Source organism: Prunus persica, chromosome G1 (assembly GCF_000346465.2).
Source record: "Prunus persica cultivar Lovell chromosome G1, Prunus_persica_NCBIv2, whole genome shotgun sequence".
In the NCBI taxonomy this organism is placed as follows: Eukaryota; Viridiplantae; Streptophyta; class Magnoliopsida; order Rosales; family Rosaceae; genus Prunus; species Prunus persica.
The window spans coordinates 10,859,400-10,863,921 of record NC_034009.1 but is presented as its reverse complement, the minus strand read 5'-3'; the positions used below and the strand labels follow the sequence as shown (position 1 = coordinate 10,863,921).

Genomic DNA, 4,522 nt, shown 5'->3' with positions numbered 1-4,522 from the left:
GACACCATTATTTTATCTTCTCTAATGGATCAATCCACTGAGTGTTTCACGCACGCATAAATGTTGCACAGGCTTCTCAAAGAAGCTAATACGTTTCAAAATTGGCCGCCCATCCCAAAGAAAAATCAAATCATGATATAAGTCAGTGTTTCCAACATTTTCCACTTAAAAATTAATTGGTAACACTGACATATATTATGATTTGATTTTTCTTTAGCCTACAAATTAATTCTTTTCTGTGGAAAATTCTTTTGACTTTGTCACTCAAATTGTACAAATATGGTTGTGTGGCTTTTAAAAGGCAACGTGACGTGTGGGATAGGCTACCAATTTTGAAACTTATTAGCTTCTTTGAGAAGCCGGTGCAGCATTTATGCGTGCGGGGAACACTCGGCGGATTGATCCATCAGAGAAGATAAAATAATAGTGTCATTTGAACAGACTTGGGCAATTGATCCGGCAACAAGTCTTTCAGTCATTTGCCAAGTTGGTCCCTTCAGCCTCGTTTGTTACAGAAGATTGTCTTGGCATGAACTATTCTCAGAAATTATCTTGGCTTGAATTGGCTTAAGTTGAATAACACTTAACCGATGTTTGGTGATGCTTGGATTGGGACTAGATTTAAATTGATTAAAATATCAATAAATAGGATGATATATTTCAACTTCTATTCTTTTGTACAAACGTGGGTTAAAAATATTCCAAAGTTTTATTTAATAAGGTTTATTTTTTAGGTTTATACAGGTTTTAAATTTGAGGGCATTTGTGTCTATTTAAGTGAGTTTTTTGCTACATTTGAAATATTTTACAAAAACTGACATTTTTGAAATCAAGAATCAAATTTTGGCTATTTTTGATAAATTCTCATTAAGACGTAAACAGATAAATTCCGAGTTGTGCCATCTTCTATAATTTTTTAATAAAGTATCTATTCCAACGACAAAAAAGAAAAAGTAAATTCCGAGTTGGAAGCACGTGAAACCTTACCTTGCCTTTAGCTTTTGATATATCCGGCTCACAATGCTTGCGCAAACAACAAGATTAATCATTTAATTGGAGGTTGATTGATAGTGCCCAAGTCTTCTATCTTTTCAGAAAAGAAGAATGCACAATCTTCCAAAGGTAGGTTGCTGTCCATAACTCAAAAAAAAAGCAACCCATTAGAGTCAGCAATGCATAGTATAATATTTATGTATGCTTTGGAATTTCTCCCCTATACGTTTTCCTCAATTCCTCATCCACTTTCCTTTCCTAAAATTTTGCTAGGGCAATTTTTAGTTCATTATGTTTTTGGACTTCATCTTGGGCACATTTAGAATTTGAAAATGTCTAAAACCGAAATCTAGTTCCTAGTTAGGGTTTCGAGTCCAAATGGTTTCTTCAAATTTACCAAATTTAACCACTTTTGAGAAAGAGAATTCATTCATACAATCAAAGACGTACAAAGAGCGACATGATACAGTGGCCTCGTTAAAACATTCCTAGGACAACCTCATGAGACAAACTCTAAAGGAGAAAAGAGTACCACACATATTATGGACTAACAAAAGAGTTCAATTCAGATCACTTTAAGTCATTACAATAAAATAAATAAATCAAAAACGAAAACTAACACAAAGACCTCTTGTATGTTCTTGCCTTCTATAAACTACAATGCCCTGAGTAACCCAAATTAGTAAAATAAAATAAATGGAAAAGTATTTGTCTCCTTCATGTGGAAGGAGACATTCCTCCTTATCCGCAAATTACTGCAAAATATATATATATATATATATATGTTTTTAATAAATTATATATATATATGTCAAATTATGATTGTAAGTTTAGGAGGTGGAGAGAGAAATTATGACAAGACTGTATTTTTGGTCTGCCAAAAATGAAGGCATCTGAATAGCAATTGAGACAGGCCCCTACTACTACCTCCCATATAAGTCTGCCACAACAGACAATTGAGTGTACTACCACCACTGTCAGATTCCTTTTTCTCAGAAGAAGATTTTACTGCATCACATCACATGTTTCATAACGAAGATAAATAAATAGAGTAAATTTCATTATACTACCCGAAAGTTTTACGACATTCGAACTTTGCTATAAGAAGATTATTTTCGTGTCTACTTTATACCTAAAATATGATGTTCTTACAACTTTCATACCTCTATTAGTATGTCCATCAAATCTTCGTACCTAAACTTTGATATTAACCAATACCCTGCCGGTCATTACTCATTTGGTTGAGCCTCTGGTCTAATGGGATACATGTATGACTTAATTTGTAAAGTGCATAATGTAGGTCCCCAAAAACACACAACCAATTTCTGATGCAACAACAATACCAATATTAAATAGAAGCCCCTTAAACAAAGCTGCCTACATCTATGCTTTTTCTCTCCCTATAAATACAGGTTTCCACAACACTTGAGCTACCAAGTAGAACTAGCAATCAATAGAATTTGATTAATTTTGTTGCCTCCAAATTTTTGTGCTTCCATGGCCCCAATACCCATCTCCTCCGTCAAGGTTGGACACATTGATGATGTTCAAGAACTGAGAAAGACTAAGCCCACCATAATTCCTGACAGATTTGTAAGGGACATGGCTGAGAGGCCAACTCTGGCCCCTGCCATGCCATGCTCTAGTGACATTCCCACAATCAACTTCTCAAAGCTTTCAAAAGGAAGCACAGATGAACTCAAAAGTGAAATCTCTCAGCTTGCTGCTGCCTGTGAGCACTGGGGATTTTTCCAGGTACAAATTTACATTAAAGTTTTTTATGTAACTGGCTTTGAAAAACATGGTCAAATGGAGGCTAATGATCTGTGGTGACTGTACATGACAGGTGATAAATCATGGGATTGATCTGAGTCTGCTTGAGAGCATGGAGAAAGTGGCCAAGGACTTCTTCATGCTACCTTTGGAAGAGAAAAAGAAGTATGCAATGGCTCCTGGGACTGTTCAGGGATATGGGCAGGCTTTTGTGCTATCCGAGGACCAAAAACTGGATTGGTGCAACATGTTTGCTCTTGGGGTTGAACCCAACTTTATAAGGAACCCCATGTTATGGCCAACAGAACCAGAAAAGTTCAGGTAAAAAATTTTGCTATGCTTCGAAGTTTATTATAGTCTCTTGTTTTTAATCAAGTCTCAAGTGTAAACTCTGAACCTTTTTCTTCCACTGAAGTGGAACTGTAGAGGTTTACTCAAAAGAAGTAAGGAAACTGTGCCAGAATCTGCTGAAATACATAGCCATGGGCCTTGGCTTAAAAGGTGATGTGTTTGAAAAGATGTTTGGGGAGACTGTGCAAGCCATAAGGATGAACTATTACCCTCCATGTTCAAGACCTGACCTTGTTTTAGGTCTAAGCCCACATTCAGATGGAAGTGCCCTCACAGTGCTGCAGCAGGGGAAGGACACGTCAGTAGGACTTCAAATTCTCAAAGATGACAGATGGGTTCCTGTTAAGCCCATCCCTAATGCACTCATAATCAACATTGGTGACACCACAGAAGTGAGAAAATATCTTCAATTTGATCTTGTTATAGATTCTTGTTCAAATTTTGGTATCTATGATTTTTGTTTTTTATACAAGCGATTATCTAAACTACAAAGAAGAGGAGGGTTTCTCACACACACACCCCAAGATGTCATGGGAATTCAAATTTAAAACCATTATCTGCAAGTCTGTCATTTTTCACTAGGCTAGACCCGTTGATTTATCTGGGATATATTAGTTTCTAATATCAAAATAAATGCAGGTTCTTACAAATGGGAAATATAAGAGTGTGGAGCACAGAGCAGTGACTAATAAGGAGAAAGACCGCCTTTCAATTGTGACATTTTATGCTCCTAGCTATGAGATAGAGCTTGGACCTATGGAAGAACTGGTGGATGAAAACAACCCATGCAAGTACAGAAGATACATTCATGGAGAATACAGTAAACACTATGTAACCAACAAGTTGCAAGGCAAGAAAACCTTGGAGTTTGCCAAGATTTCAAATCAAAAACTCAAACTAGTTAAAACAGACCCCATTTAGTCGCCCAACCCATTATTAAACTCTGTACACACTGTATCATTGTAATCTGTTCCCACTTCACCAAATCTTGTAAATTTCAGGCCCAAAAAGAAAAAGCTAGTCGGCGCTTATGTATGTCAAACAAGTGCAAATTATTGAGCTGCACTGTTCATGTGCAACACAATTTGTACAAGCCTACCAATCAGTTGAAGCCTCGTGGGGTCTTTGTGTTTACAAGCTTTTCTTGTCAATTTGTCTGTGTCTTTCATGGCCTCATTGAACTAGCAGTACTTGTAAGCACAAGGAAACAAGAATCAAACAGGAAAATGTCACTTTTTACTGTTTTCTATATAAGATTCTTAATATACAAAAAAAGAAGCATGCAATGCAATCATATGGAGGAATCAAAGACCAAACACCAAAAGAAAATGGACAACAATTATCGGTCTTCCATTGTTGAAGGGAAAAGAGGGTCAGCTTTTTCTCAATGGTGGGAAATGTCTGG

The 4,522-nt window shown here is 36.4% G+C and overlaps 1 protein-coding gene across 1 annotated transcript; it reads left to right on the top strand.

Moving 5' to 3' along the window:
- LOC18793335 (protein SRG1) lies at nt 2,354-4,268 on the top strand. Its single transcript, XM_007223267.2, has 4 exons — nt 2,354-2,748; nt 2,840-3,087; nt 3,182-3,509; nt 3,757-4,268. The coding sequence occupies exons 1-4, from the start codon at nt 2,491-2,493 to the stop codon at nt 4,036-4,038; spliced, it is 1,116 nt and encodes a 371-aa protein (XP_007223329.1). The 5' UTR covers nt 2,354-2,490; the 3' UTR covers nt 4,039-4,268.